Source organism: Fulmarus glacialis, unplaced genomic scaffold (assembly GCF_000690835.1).
Source record: "Fulmarus glacialis isolate BGI_N327 unplaced genomic scaffold, ASM69083v1 scaffold3313, whole genome shotgun sequence".
Classification (NCBI taxonomy): Eukaryota; Metazoa; Chordata; class Aves; order Procellariiformes; family Procellariidae; genus Fulmarus; species Fulmarus glacialis.
In genome coordinates, this window is record NW_009200864.1 from 26,888 (window position 1) to 40,419 (window position 13,532).

At 39.4% G+C, this 13,532-nt stretch overlaps 1 protein-coding gene across 1 annotated transcript; it reads right to left on the reverse strand.

Annotated features, from left to right (window-relative positions):
- Positions 1-262: 262 nt before the first annotated feature.
- Positions 263-12,258, reverse strand: LOC104073810 (ras-related protein Rab-38-like). The gene is made up of 2 exons (XM_009573736.1): positions 11,981-12,258; positions 263-493 (listed from the first exon to the last, which is right to left on the reverse strand). The coding sequence occupies exons 1-2, from the start codon at positions 12,239-12,241 to the stop codon at positions 341-343; spliced, it is 414 nt and encodes a 137-aa protein (XP_009572031.1). The 5' UTR covers positions 12,242-12,258; the 3' UTR covers positions 263-340.
- Positions 12,259-13,532: the final 1,274 nt, after the last annotated feature.

A 13,532-nucleotide genomic window follows, 5' to 3' on the forward strand; every position in this document is an offset into this window, starting at 1 on the left:
GGAGAAGCAGAGTATTACTGCAGTCACATCACAAATATGAGCTTTCAGAAACCACATTGCAAAGAAATAGGTTTTGATATCACTGTTGGTACTACTGAACTGGGAAAACACAACCATCACCATAAGTGTTATCTGACAAGTAGCCAAAGACAGTTTTGAGTAGTTGCTCTCAATGAACAGCTCAGAACAAATTTTAGCTGTCAAAATTATGGAAAAAGTTAAGTATATTTTTGAGAAAATGGCAATCTGCTTATGGACAATCTGGGCAGACTGGGTATGTTGGGTAAAGTATACATTGTGAATCATAGTTGTTCAGCTCTTGTAATAGTCTGGAAGTCTCTTAGGATTTAAAGCAAGCTGAACAACTGACAATCTTGGAGGAATTCAAGTGTGGTTTTACAATATCTGGTTCAATAGACTGAACTGGATCACTCTCACTAGCAATTATATGTTTCACCAAGCATCTGGAAGCTTCATTGATGTTTATATTTTCCTGCAAGTGAAAGAGAAAGAGAGGTTGATTAGTCAATATTAATTACACCATGCTGCATATTTCCTGTGCATAATTAAATTTTTGTCCAGACAACATCAAAAGTTTACCTTCCTTAATAAACAGCTTTCAAAAATTGACTGTATTAAATGCTTACTGTAGTTTTTAAGTTAGTTTGGTTTTTTTGTATATTATGATTCTTATCTCCTTTAAAATATACACAGAGCTCACTTTAAATTACCCCAAATTCCTGGTGATTTGATTGCTTCAACAAACTAAACAAACAAATGCCAGAGGGATGTTAAAGACAGATGCCTGAAGTAATGCTCCAAAATCCATATTTTACTGCTGGAATAATGGTTACTCTGATTTTCAAATTATTAATTACCTATCAGCAACTACAGCCATCAACTGCACTTATTTTTTAAAGCCTTTTCCACAGTTTTAGGAAGATTTCTGTATACAATGCTCACAATGAACCTGTGATGAACCAGATTCATTGAATAAATGATACAATCTCAAGTTATTCACAAAACCATAAAAAAGTTCTATATCATTTGGAGTCCTCACTTATTTTTTCTTGAGGCTGAGTTATCTCCAATGTACTGCTTCAGAAGAGCTATGTCACCATTGGTTTCATTTGTAAGACAGAAATCCTCACTCTAGGGGTCTAGAACAAGAGGCAAAGCACGTCTTTTTCAACATGTGCCTTATTTCAACAGCACGTTTAACTTGCAGCAACCCTTACTCTGTTTCTAGAATAAGCAAAGCTGAAACAGCCTGATCAGTGAGACACAGCTCAGCACAGCATATAAAATAAGCAGTAATACTGAGTAAGGGGGTTTTTTTTAATGTCAGCCACCAATACTTTTGGAATGAAAAGTCAAGCTTTCTGGCATAAAAGACACTCTTCTACTCTAACCATTGGCATTGATTATATGTTTTATATGACAGGAGATAGAAACCTCACTGTAGCTTCAATCTTCTGGGAAATCATATCACACACCCACATACATACATATAGAAATGCATCCAAATATATATGTATATATTTAGGTATATTCACATACTCCTCTTGCTTCATAAAGATCATGTTTTATTTGCAATCTAAGACTGACCCAGGTTTCCAAGCTGAATCTGGAGCCTGTTGTACTGAGACCATAAACACCCATGCACACAATGCCATGAAGTCTACCTTCAGCAAACGCTTGGTATCAATGCAGCACCATTAATAAAATAACCTGTAAAATTTAACATGTAAACATTTTTTTTGCATGTGTGTGTTCAAAAAAGGTCAGATGAGATGTTTAAGTATGAAGTTCAGCTATAAAAGAAAGAAACCAAAGTACACGTGTGTGTGTTTCAGTAGAGGTGGTGCAATTATATGAAGATCAAAAGCTAACATGATGGATTCTGTGAGGCTGATTTCTAATCCCCCTGAAATGGCAAAGCTCCACAAACTGCATTGACCATCCCTTTGCACCACAGTAAAGAGCTGAAATCTGGGGATTTAACTGAAAATGTTAATTAGTGCCAAGATTTCACAGGTTTCTTCAACTACACAAGTGAACTTAAATATTTGACATTTGACCTGTAAAGAATATCAGCTGGTTGTAAAAACCCAAATCTTTAGACAAGTCATTTACATACTAACCCCTAGAAAGTAATACAAAGCTGGGAATGAGCTCTGTACTGAGATGTTAAAATGTTACTATATCACATGGCTCTCTCAGACCAGACAAGCAAATTCCTCAAGCATGCACCAAAAGTCTTTTTCAGAACACTGTGAAATTTTATTAGAAAAAAATAGACAATGAAAAATATCTCTCAGTACTGCTTAGAAAGCTCAAGACAAAACAGGGTTGTTAAATGCACAAAAACATACACGTAAAAATCTTTTCCATTGTGTTTTCCTTTATTAATGGACTGATAAGCATTTCATTTACCCATGTGCTGCTTCTCTCTTGGGATGGCAGCATGCATTTTTTCAATAATGTCTTAGTGACTAGCTGAGATTGTGTCCAAATCGATTAATGTTCAGATGTATTAACAGAAACTCTCTTTGTCAGAGGCTTAAGATCAGCCTTTTGTAAGAGTGGGAAAGGGAGAAGGCACCCAAGCCCACAAAAACATAAAATGGGTATAGGTGGACATCCCTCATTCCAACTGGTGATGGATGGAAGTCCATGTGCCAGACCCGAGCCTAAAAATTCAGAACGAAAAAACAATTCTGTTTTACTTCAGCCAGAACTCAAACCAAAGTGAAATTGGATTATTAAACCTCTTTTTAAACCTCTTTTTTGGGGAAGAAAGTCTAATTTGAACATGCAAGTATTGTTTTGGCATAAAAAGTCAAAATATTTAGCTTTGGGAATATGGAAATTAAAAACTACTCTTTTTCTGCATTGCTCTTTTTCCTTAATGAAATGATTTACCAGATTTGACCCATATTCCTTATTACATTATTAATTGCATTTTGAATTGAGTTTGCTGTTTCTCTGGTATGTGTCCGCCCAGGTCTACTGAATATCTGTAAGGTGGGATTAGATACAGATAGAGATCATGCCTGACTCTGGCCATTCCACTTGAAAAGGCTTCTACTTTCAGTCCATGCCCACCTTCCTCTCTGCCAGGGCACCATCCCTTCAGACGCATCTGCTGAAGTTTGTGACTGAGCTCTTACTTCTTCAAGCAAAATGTTCTGGTTTGCAAGGATTCACTGTTCAAAGCATTTGCACCCATGCAATTAAAATTCTGCCTTTTGTTCTCTACAAGAGGAAAGGAATAAAAAGTCCTGTCCGTAGCATGTGTTAGATCAGAGAAGCATTTACTTATCCTGAACATTTATATGAACTGTCTAAGCTGTGTGGATGAAAATTTCTGCTGGGGTACAAAGGGAGCAAGAGAGGAAGGGTGACCCCGGCAGACAGCACAGATATTTTTGAGCTTGTGTCTATCTCCAGCCTTCTCCCGTGGTTCAGATGGCCAACAATATCCTGGGCTGCATCACAAGAAGCGTGGCCAGCAGGTCGAGGGAGGGGATTCTGCCCCTCCACTCCGCTCTGGTGAGACCCCACCTGCAGTACTGCGTCCAGCTCTGGAGCCCTCAGCACAAGACAGACATGGACCTGTTGGAGCGGGTCCAGAGGAGGGCCACAAAAATGATCAGGGGGATGGAACACCTCTCCTCTGAAGAAAGGCTGAGAGAGTTGGGGTTGTTCAGCCTGGAGAAGAGAAGGCTTCGGGGAGACCTTATTGCAGCCTTTCAGTACTTAAAGGGGGCTTATAAGAAAGAGAGAAAGAAACTTTTTACCAAGGCCTATTGTGGCAGGACAAGGGGGAATGGTTTTAAACTGAAAGAGGGGAGATTCAGACTAGATCAAAGGAAGAAATTTTTTACGATGAGGGTGGTGAAACACTGGCACAGGTTGCCCAGAGAGGTGGTAGATGCCCCATCCCTGGGAACATTCAAGGTCAGGTTGGACGGGGCTCCGAGCAACCTGATCTAGTTGAAGATGTCCCTGCCCATGGCAGGGGCGTTGGACTAGATGACCTTTAAAGGTCCCTTCCAACCCAAACTATTCTATGATTCTATAAAGATGACAACTGGTACAGATGAGAAGTGACACGTTAAGTCACTCGCTGCAAGGAGCCTGTGCTCATGCCAACAAAGCCACTCCTGCAGTCCCAGCTCTATGCCTTGACCACTTCCATTCTGATGCTATTATTGCCTTTTGTTACAATCCTAATCCTAAGGTGTCTACTCCATGTCCCAGGTCTGTGGCTCAGACACGGCTGTATTCTGGTCTGTCTAATGAAATATTGATTTCTGCACCTCTCCTCCTACAGTGTGTTTTGGGAAAAAAAAAAAAAATCAATATTCTGCTAGGCAGTGAAGCAGCTACAGACAGTAGAAAGTGATCTGCTATCCAAACACAGACACCCAGAGACCTGGTAATTTTAGAGGTGTTGAAAGGCAATCTAGGGAAGGGCAGAGAAAAAGGAGCAGGTGAAAATCCACCCAACAAATACAAAGAAATCGACAATCAGACAGTAAGACTGGACGGAGTGGAATAACCACAGACTCCCTACTAATTGTATTGAAACATGGAAACAGCCCCAATTATGCCTAAAAATAAAATTAATTATGTTTCAAAAAAGAAAGAAAATATAGGTGAGACAACAGAGTGAAACGATGTCTTCCAGTGGGTCTCTATATTGAAATGCCTTAACTGGCATCTCCCTTATGGCTTTTGTTCTACACAAAACACCACAGGAATTGTGATGATTGCTGCAGTTCAGACTCTTTTCTTCCTCCTTTCCTTGACTTGCCTTGCCTTGCCTCACCTCTTCTCTCTCTTCTTCCTCTTCTCTTCTCTTCTCTTCTCTTCTCTTCTCTTCTCTTCTCTTCTCTTCTCTTCTCTTCTCTTCTCTTCTCTTCTCTTCTCTTCTCTTCTCTTTTTTTTGTTTTTACTGATTTCCTTTCATGTTCTGAGCAAATTCTTTACGTAGTACTGAGAGGCCTACTCTGCCTTCTTGGTGGAGCCACTTCTGAACGTCAATATGTTCAGGGGTTATCTAGCTCTTGACATGGTACTAGATCACCTGTAGTGCTGTAGCTTGTTTTGCAGCCTGCTCTGAGGGCACTTTTATCTTCACAGTTCTTCAAACACTGGGGAAGGTCTGTCTACCTATATTACTTTTAAGGCTGCTATTACTCAGCATTGTATCTTTGATGTGTTTATCTTCACAGCATCTTTCTGTGATAGGGAAGTGCTGCTATGGCCATCAAATGAAGAAAAAAGTTTCCTCCCAAACAGAGAAAACTGCATGAAACCTGGTCCAGCACATAATGGCTAGTTGGCAAGTGGGAGATGGCATAGTTTGAAGTCTTGTCATGATAAGGTAGGAACGCAACACCGTTCTTTCCCAAGGCTTGTGGGAGAGTTTTTACTGCAAGACCAAAAAGGAAGGATCTTACCCATATTATGGTGCCTTTGTTGCTATCAGTCCTCTCTTCCAGTTTTTGCTCTGCTTCTTACATTGACATCCTAGCATGCTAGCATGCTAGGATTGACATCCTAGCATGCTAGCTTTTATGAAACCCTTTCCTGGGCATCTCCCCTTGCCCTGTCCCCTGAGATGCCTAACCCATTTCTGTGACTTTTGTGCCTCAGTAAGCCCCAGCACCTGGAAGATACTATCACAGTCAGTGATGCAAGAACTAAGTTGTGAATCCAGCCCCAAGTCATTTACCCTGCATCAACCTGCCAATGTCTGCCAGATCAAGGACCTGAACCCAGCTCCTGTGATGATGTCTGACTCCTTGAGTCGGTCTTTCTCTTGACCCCCTCTAGAAGGAATGCAAAAGTGAAAATCAGCACGTGTTACTCTTTACTCTATTGCCAAACAAAGCAAGGCAAAGAAAATAACTCTGAGCAACCTCTGAAAGCCAGAAAGCAACACCGGAAGACACAAATAAAATTACAGTTTGCTTTGTAGATCAATCTCCTTCAAATGTATGTTTTCAAAGGGTAGTTTTAGGGGAAGGGTAGCAACTCGGGGCAGGGAAGTAGGGTTGCATGATTTAAAACCTTTGAACCTATTGCGATGGGAAATAATGTCATAGTCTTGTAATGCAACAATCAGTTGAAGGGAAAATAAATTCAATAAATGTATTGAATGTGCCTCATGAATAAGCTCAGCAAGCTTCTTTGCATTCTGGATTGCCTTCTACCTTATCTGACAGCTCTAATGCAGATGCAGAATATTAACATTTAAAGCAGTCCGTTTTAATATATGAAATAAATCCCCTCAGACTAGACTGGCTCTTAGCTCTTTACAGAAGGAAAAAGGCCTTTGCTAGTTTTATGGGCCTGTCTCACTTCCAAATGAAACTTTTTTTCTTTGCCATGCAGATATCTTAGATTCGTCTGTCTGGTTGTTTTCTGGTACAAAACTGCTCCTTTTCTACATTTGGGTAGTTTCTTTCTCTCACTGAATCTGATGCTTCTGAGTCTTACCTTGAAAGTCAGGGTGAAGAACAACGTGTACGCAGGCATGTTAGCTACCTAACATGGGCACTTGGGGAGGTCTAAGCCAGCACTGCTTAGAGACATGACCTTAGACTTTACTACTGGAGTTAAAGGAAATCAGCTTCCCTTAAGTAAACATTTACAAATTCTGAAATATTCAGCTATTAGATGAGAATCACATAGTTTCCACATTTTGTTTCTATAATGCACTAAAATCTAGGAGCAGGGATATGACTTTCAAGATGTTTTAGCCTGCACCCCCCTGGAGCAAGGAATCTGAGGGAACAGCTCCACGTGCTCCCTTAGCAGAGCTCCCTTGGAAACCACTGGCAGCAAACTCTTATTAAGATGTTGTGCCATACCACTGTGATTGTGGTTCTAGGAAAACACAACCGTACAACTTAAAAGCCATCCAGATGCATGAACATGAAATTCATGGATGTGAACTGCTGTGACTGCAACCCTGAGAACAAGATAATTTCTGCAATTGAATTCTTAGAGCTGGTTGGATATTCTGCAACAAAACTGTTGAACTAAATGACCTTCAGAGGTCCCTTCCACCCTCAGATCTGTGATTCTGTGAATTTCCAGCTTTTGGTAAGCACTAAATAACATATTTCATAAAAGTGATCCAGAGAGCTATAGGACAGCTCTAATACCTGTAGGATGATCTGAAACCACTCCTCTTCTTTTAGTCACAGGAAACAAACTCTGCAGAGGATTCCGCACAGAGTGACTGTATATCTGAACTGAAAGCTTCTGCCTTAGGTGTCAGCTTCATTTCTTGGTCTATGGCAGAAGCTGAAATATTTTCTAAGGCTCTGTGTGGTGAGATTGGTTAGACATATTTTTGAGTGAATTAAAAAGACAATGTAGGGATCTACACATCCCTAATTGGGTCTGGCAGTCTCAAATGGATTGCTTTGGTTTCAGTTACCAGACCAGCAGATTAGCTGTAGTGTGTCAGCCTAATTCAAATACATGTCCAAACCTCATTTGTCTTTATGGAAATCAAAAACACATATGCTGTTCCTCTGCAAGTCTACAGTATAGCTTTTTTTTTTCAACTTTCATAATAATTGTCCAGTCAGAAGAACTGAACAATTTGTGATTTAAACAAGCGATAGTAGAGCTTGGTTCGTGCACAGAGCTCAACTGGTAAGATAAGCAGAATTGCTGTCCTTGCTTTGTGGAAAAAGAAGCTGGATCAGGGGAGAGAGTGACTTTCTGAAGGTCACCCAGTAGATCAGTGGCAAAGAGGACTCTTGATTCCTAGTCCAGCATCTGGGCACTATGACACGCTGTGGACTGCCTGTCAGACAAAAGCTGGAGAAGGGACACGTTATCATCCACCTTTCCTAGAGGAGGAAAGATTCTATAACTTTTTCCTGGTCCAAATAAGATGTATCCAAATAGCCCGGAGACTCAGTGCTCATTCAGTCTCCAGGCCACGATGCTCATCAGACAAGGAGCTGTGTGCTTAGCCTAGTTTGGTAAGGATCTGAAAAGCATGGCTACCAGTCCTTCTGGGCAATTTGGACAAAAAGTGAATGTCTTTTCACCTAATTCTGTATTGCTGACAGCAGAATTATAGCAGGGAAAAGAGGAAGTCAGGCATCACCATAGCACAGCTATGGTCAGTCGTAAGGTATTTCTGAAGTAGGTATTTTCAAGCACACTTAGTTTTGCCTGACTTGTCTGTTTTAATGCATAAATTCCATTTTCATTATAAAGTGATAATAAGCTTGAAATTGCTGCTTTTCTAATCCAAGTCAAAAGCTCACCTCTTTGAACTAGGAATGGTGGTGAAAACAGTTTAAAGGCTTGGAAATGTGAGTGGAGCTCTCAGATACCCTGGCGACACGCTGGATAAATAAATGTGTGACAGGAAGGAGAAATTTCCTTACTTTAAAAAATTGCATCTTTCACAATAGTTGTGGTAATGACATTTATTAAAGAATTTACTATTAAGGGTTATTTCATGAATATCTGGGGATGTGCCTTTTAGACTGCCATCAATAGCAACAACCCAAATAACCATATGTAAAAGAGACCACACTCTCCACTGGATATATGGTGATATGTGTAACTTACGACTATACTGCATTGTGCTGTTGCCCCACAAGGCCCTTCTTACATGGCAAACTATCAGAACAAGGGAGCAGAGGATTGGAACAGGCTGAGTATTTTCGTTAGATTAATGTAAGAATCAAAACTAATACTTAAGAATGCATTAGGTCGCTCAAATCTTTTATATTGAAGTTGTTAACTTAAGAAAAACAGCACCAGGGAATAATACAGTGATGTTTTTTGGTGTAACCTGCCGGTGCTACAGACAAAAATTTCAAACTATTGACAGCTTGAAATATGGTAGGTACATATATAACATGATACTTTCTGCAAGGCAACCAGAAGTAAAAGATGTATTTTTGTAAATAATCACCTTTGTTTTTTTCCAAAATGCATAAATCATATTCAGTTTGCTGTGAAGGCTATAACATTTCCAAGCACGTCTCCAGAAAATCTCTGGAGATCTAATTATTCCAGGATACCACAAAAAAGAGTTATTACTTATTTGAACTGCTAAAACTGCTAGCTGCAATATGATGACTTCTCTGTCAGTGTTATTCTGCTTCAGAAAAGAGTTTCTATTCTCTGTAGCAACCATAGCTAGGTTTTTATTTTCCCCACATCCAAGTTCAATTATTTAATATGCTCTAGGCTGAAAGAATACCAGATACATGTTACATCCAATATTTTAAAATAGTAGTAATAATAACTTTTGCTTAGAAAAAATGTGTAGGTTTCAGTTCAGAACTTAGACCAAGTGGGGAAATTATTCTGAACTCACTTAGCCTAAATGTTGTGATTCTACCGTCTTTAGTGGAATTATTCTTCTTTGCATCATTTTAAAGTCAGGAGCCTCCAACTCTGGGTGGAAATCAGGTGTGGGGATTGCAGAATAACAGATCCCAGCCTTTAGACTATAGCAGCAGAGAACAGTCTGATAACAGTCATGTGTCCTCAACTCTCACTGCTCCCTTCACAATGGCTTTTGAAGATAAGACTTGTCATAGCTGGGTTTCCTTCTGTTCTTGCATGATTGCACTGGTAACCTGAGGACTGCTTGGGTTTCTGTGTTAAATAAAGTAAGAAAAATCTAGATGCTTTCTTTGTTTAAAATAACTCTTAATTCTATGTGGCTTAGAAAAACTTGGACTGAATTTTCCTCTGTGGTGACTTTTTTAAACTTTAGTTGTCCTTTACACTTCCATAGTTCTGCCCAAAACTGGCTCCGTCATCATGGTAAAACTCCTCTGCCACCTTTGAAATTGTTTGTACATTCATTCTCTGCCATGACCTGCAAGAGCCCTTGGCACAATAAATGTGGTTGTTCTTTTTAAGAGGTGGGCAGGTGCTTGCTGGGGACTGATGTATGGTATTCAGGGTACAGATTCCTTTCTCATAGGCCAAATTGCAGTGACCAGCTGCATGACTTTGCTGATCCAAACTGAGAAAAATGAAACGATGGCCCTGTATCCTTTAAACAATGGTCCATCCTGTTCCCTCTCGTTCTCTTTGAAAGTCTTTTAGATGCAGGCATTTTAAAACAATCTGTTATTCATTTCTCTCCACATGATTTTTGTGATGGTTTTGCCCTCAGGTCTTAATTTTCAGTGAATTGGTTCTTGTCCCCAGGAAATGTAGACTCATGTACAAGTCAGAATGAAGAAAAAGTAATTTGAAGAAAACAGCCATATAGTATGTTACACATCCCTAGTGAACTGAATCCCAAATATTCGCAACCAGATATTTCATGTTATTTGTGGCCTGAAAGACAATTAGACATCTAATAGAATATTGAAAAGGTGCTGAATATGTAGTTCTTATACAAATAATAATAATTTTTCCTGTAATAATCCTCTCACCTTCTTCTTGTAGGTGCTATTCCAAATGTTGTGCTCTCTAGGTTTTCTTTTTTTCCTGGAATAATAAGCTTTCTGCCATAATTATCATGAAGAACCTGATTTAAGAGATCTTGGCCTCTTTCTTAACCAGAACTAGATACTGTCCATAGTAAAAGTTTGGTTATCCTAGAGAGAAACACTGGATTCTGGTGGCCTCATCCAGCACAAATCAGCAGAGAATCACAGACCTGAATTCAAACCAGGTCCTGCACATGCAGGAACGAGAAGTACCCTGTTTGTAGAGCAAGATAATTTACACACTGACCTAGACCAAATGTCTCCGTAAAAATGGCATTTTGAAGAAACAGTGACTAGTTTTGAGACCCGTTTGGTAGGAAAGCAAAGACACTGACCACAAAGACGTCTCAGCCCAGAGTTCATGCAATGTTGAAGCAGACTAGGACATGCTGCTAGTCACCTGCCCTTACTTCTGCTGATTACAAGTGAGACTTCTTTAATTATTAATGCTTAAAGGAGTCAAGACCAGAAAAGTAAAATACAAGTATACACTCCAAAGGTTCTTAAGTAACTTTCATAAAGTGCTTAAAAGAAATTAAACAATAGAATGTAGCATTTTGGCTTTCAGTCTACTAACAATCTAGGTCAAACCAGAGCCAAACTGTTTACATTTAAAACATCCAAACTTTCCCCAGAGCTGTTAATGATGACACCAGCTTTCATAATCGGAGAATACAACAAACACAATATCCATTGAGCTGTTGTGTTCAAATCAATATTTCACATGCCAGTCCTCCAAACCTTGCATGCACTGAGATTATCTGAGAAATCTCAAATTGATATACAGGATCACTGCACCTTGGGCCTTTATACTCTGAAAGTCCCAGTGCCCTTTCTGATTTTTATGTCCATTTTCTTATAGACGCCCAGGAAATCTGTACCAAGGCAAGGAACTGAACCTCAGAGCAGCTCATTCAGCACTTTGAATACTGATCTTTCCTTCCTCCCCACATCTGTGGTTTCTTTGAAAAGGCTTCTGAGAATGAGAGCTTATAACAGTAAGCATCGTACAAGCGCTGTGATAGACTAGCTTTTTTTCTAGAATCTAACACAATAAAGCTTGTCTCAAATCAACATTTCTCAGGCAAAGTGGTTATATAAATATTTGAGATAATATACACTGTTAAGAATTATGAAAAATATCCTCATGTCATTCATAAGAGGTAGCTTTTGTGCCTTGCCAAAGGTCATCTTCCCCCCCAGACTATTACGCAGTAACTTGTTGACCAGTTACATACTTTACTGCTGGCCTATCATATTAGAGCAGCTGCATTTCAGAACGATGTATGTAATTTGCTTTGCAATAAAAGGCCTAAAAGAAATAGAAATGTATTAATTTACAAATTCACCTTTAATTAATTCCACCAAGAGAGGAGCTTTGCAAGGTACACATTTCGACCGAATGAACTATTTTAGGAATCAATTTCTCTGTACTTGGAGAAACATTTAAAAAGAAATGGAAACATTACCTTGGCTGATGTTTCAAACCAGCCCACGAACCCATTCTCTTTGCAGAACTGATCCATCTTGATGCCGTTGTTCATAAGAACATCTATTCCCTGGTCGCATTTGTTTGCTAAGAGAACTGTCGGCACAGGTTTGCCATTTGGAAGAACCAACTTAGAGTCCAAATCCTCTTTCCATTTTGTCACTGCTTCAAACGTTGCAGGTCTTGTAACATCAAAGACAATAAATGCCCCCATGGCCTCTCTGTAATATACCCTGGTCATGTTTCCAAATCTTTCCTGACCTGTGATGAAGAAAGTAGGAGGGGAAAAAAACACCACCTTGTAAAAATCACTGCTTCCAATCTAGGTCAATGTTTCACATAACAGGTTTTCTAAGAGAACATTACTGAAGGCAGGACTTCATTTTGTAAGTCTCTGGAAAGCTACTCTTTGTCTAAATAATGATAAGTACCATGCTAGACTCATTTATATGAAAATGCAAAAGAGTATACCATGAAAAAAGAGTTTTAAAGCAAACATCCAAGGAGATTTAATAACTTTATTACAAGCTTGAACTTCAGTGTACAGTCTTATTAAGCTGCCAGATTTCTAGGTCTGTGGACAGACAACAAGGGTCTTGGTGTACGTTATAGGACTTTAAACAGGAGTCACAAAAAGTCTAGGCACCAGATTGGAAGCTCCTTGATGCTATGGTAATTTGTGGGAAACATCTAACACAACTGATCTGCTCGTGCATGAAGAGGATCCTGCGTATTCTCACGCAATGATAATAATCAACAGTAACATAATTAAGCTCTGGAGTCATACCAGGCATTAGAGTCATTATGAATTTACTTCTACTGGCAAACACAGAAGTGAGAAAGGTGAATTTAAAGCCTTACAAACTTGGAAAGTGTTCTAAGAAATAGCACAGCAGTAGCAATATGAAGAGCTGTATTGTTCCCGTGAAAAGATCTGGGAGGAGATGTTTCACACTAGATTTGTTCAGAAGCTTTATGGTTTTATTTGCTGAATTCAAAGTGTTTTCTGGGAAGTTATTTACAGTATTTTTGTGAGCTAACAATATATTATTATATTCAAACATGGACATTTGTAAATATCTATCATTTTGTATGATTAACAGTGTAAAAATTAACACACTTGATGTCAGGATGTGATATGTTGCTTAGCTGTGGGTTTGTTAATATATACGCCGTTTTCATGGGAACTTTGAGAAAATGTTTTCAAGAATGGGAACAAATTACACAGAATTTTTCTTGAAGTTAAAAAATAGAATTTCCGTTGATGTTTACTGCTGAGCTGTGATCTGAAAAAGAAGAATTATAAATTCCTGAAACATGTCCTGGGGGACACCCACATTGGGTGGACTGCCCAGTGGATGAGGAATTGGCTGGATGGTCACATCCAGAGGGTGGTGGTCAACAGATCAATGTCCAGATGGAGATCGATGTTGAGTGGTGTCCCACAGGGGTCCATACTGGGACCAGTACTGTGTAATATCTTCATCAGTGACATAGGCAGCTGGAACGAGTGCACCCTCAGCAAGTTTGCA

Excerpts from the sequence above, each read along its gene's own strand:
- LOC104073810 (XM_009573736.1), bottom strand. The coding sequence starts at position 12,241 with ATGACCAGGGTATATTACAGAGAGGCCATGGGGGCATTTATTGTCTTT. Across the intron at positions 494-11,980 it reads GGTTTGAAACATCAGCCAAG|GAAAATATAAACATCAATGA; the intron begins GTAATGTTTCCA and ends TTTCACTTGCAG.